Source organism: Penaeus monodon, chromosome 19 (genome assembly GCF_015228065.2).
Source record: "Penaeus monodon isolate SGIC_2016 chromosome 19, NSTDA_Pmon_1, whole genome shotgun sequence".
Lineage (NCBI taxonomy): Eukaryota > Metazoa > Arthropoda > Malacostraca > Decapoda > Penaeidae > Penaeus > Penaeus monodon.
The window spans coordinates 15,780,170-15,781,930 of NC_051404.1; the positions used below are offsets into that span (position 1 = coordinate 15,780,170).

The following is a 1,761-nucleotide window of genomic DNA, read 5'->3' on the forward strand; positions in this document are numbered from 1 at the left end:
AGAAATTTTATCAAATTCCTGTTTAGATCATGCAGCTGTTGAGTGTGCTAATTTTCTCCCTTAACAGAGTGTTGGCCACTTATGTAAGACCTGTGGAGAGGGGCGAGTGCGTCCTTTCCAGTGTTCCTTGGACCAGGCAGTTGTGAGATGTGACAATGCAGACTGTGATTCATATTTGGAGATTCCGCCATGGGACTGTGTAATCAAGCAGACTATTACTCCTCATAAAAAGAGGCAATCAATCTTTTCAGGTTAGTGCATTACTGTATGGTTATTGATAAATAGTTAAAGTTGATTAATTGGATTATAGACTAAGAATTTCCATATGATAGATTTGACTTGCTGTAAGAAAGATGAGAAATGGTAGCTATTAGATATGTACCAATAACATGATTTTTCTCTCTCTCCGTTTCTCTAGGTAATCAGCATTACAGGGCCTGGAGCTGCAGTAGTAGTGGCGCCTTATCAGACTTTCGAAGCCCAGTGGAAAGTCTTGGGGAGCCCTGTTACTCTAGGACAGATAGGTCACACAATCTTCTGCCAAAGGAAAACAAATATAGCAAGTCAGTCCCAACTGATGTCATCCAGACCTCAGAAACTGAGGAGGACCATTGGAACACAGACAGCTCAGAAACGTTTTTCAACCTCTTGTATGATCTTGACTTGGAATCTGCACTGCCAAAGACAAGAAACAAAGCCACATCTGTGCTACCTCAGGGAAATAGTTTGGACCTGGATGTTGTAAATGCCGATCTGGAGTCATGGATGGAAACGTTTGACTGCAACACTAATGATAACAATGGTAAGCTAAGTGGCAAAGATGGTAATCTTAGCAAAGAACAAGATCAGACATTAATCTGTGAACAAGAGTCTTTTATTTCACAAACTTTATCTGAACTTTTATTTGAAAACCAAAGTGGTAACAGTGATTGTTTTGAAGGACAGAGCTCTAATATTTGTGTCAATAATAACAGCTCAAGTGATAGATCCAGCCATGTTAAAGAGGACAGGGCTTTGTGTGACAAGCAATTCATGTCACCAGCAGCTTCTGCAGCAAGTGATGATAGTGGCTATGATGATGAGGCAAACAAAATAAAGAGTGTAGTTTTACCAGCTGTGGAGGAAGAAAACTTTGAGCATTTGTTGAGAGAACATCTAGAAACCCCAAAAGATAAAGCAGCTAGATCAATCCATAGTTCCATGAGTTACAATTTTGAGGATCTTCTTTGTGAAGAAAATAAAGGTCCAGCTCCTCCTGATGTGTTAAATTTTAATGTGCATCCAGTAATGGTTACTGTAGAAAAGTGTGGTAATGTTGATGAGGTTGAACCTCAGAGAGGAACAGACACTAGTAGTTCTGTAGTGAGAAGTCAAGATACAGAAAGTGATGACAAACCTTCCAGAGATATAACAAGTGAATTACATGAGACTTTGAATTGCTTTGAAGCCACTTCTGTAAAGGATTGTGGTGCCAGTGCATCAGATTCCAGTAGTAGTGAAAAAGAATGTCATACTGTTCAGTCAGTTCCAGGCAGCCTCAGTAGTATAATAGGGATTAATATAGAAGCAAATGCTGATCAGCCTTCTGTAAATACTTGTGAGAGTGAAAATATAAGTAGTGATATATCTAGTCAAAACATAACTGTGTTAACTGCTGATGCTGTAGAAGATGTGAGTGAGATTTGTACTTCTGAGCTTACCACAGATGGCCTTTCAACTAATTTTGATACCAGTAATGAACAGCACCATGTTAGGGGTAAA

General features: G+C 39.3%; 1 protein-coding gene across 1 annotated transcript in view; it reads left to right on the plus strand.

Annotated features, from left to right (window-relative positions):
- Positions 1-1,761, plus strand: part of LOC119585085 — a gene marked incomplete in the record, with an annotated part of 26,313 nt that overhangs the window by 2,183 nt on the left and 22,369 nt on the right. Inside the window, 2 exon segments of the mRNA XM_037933705.1 lie at positions 68-251; positions 419-1,761. Coding sequence (XP_037789633.1) covers positions 68-251; positions 419-1,761 — 1,527 coding nt within the window.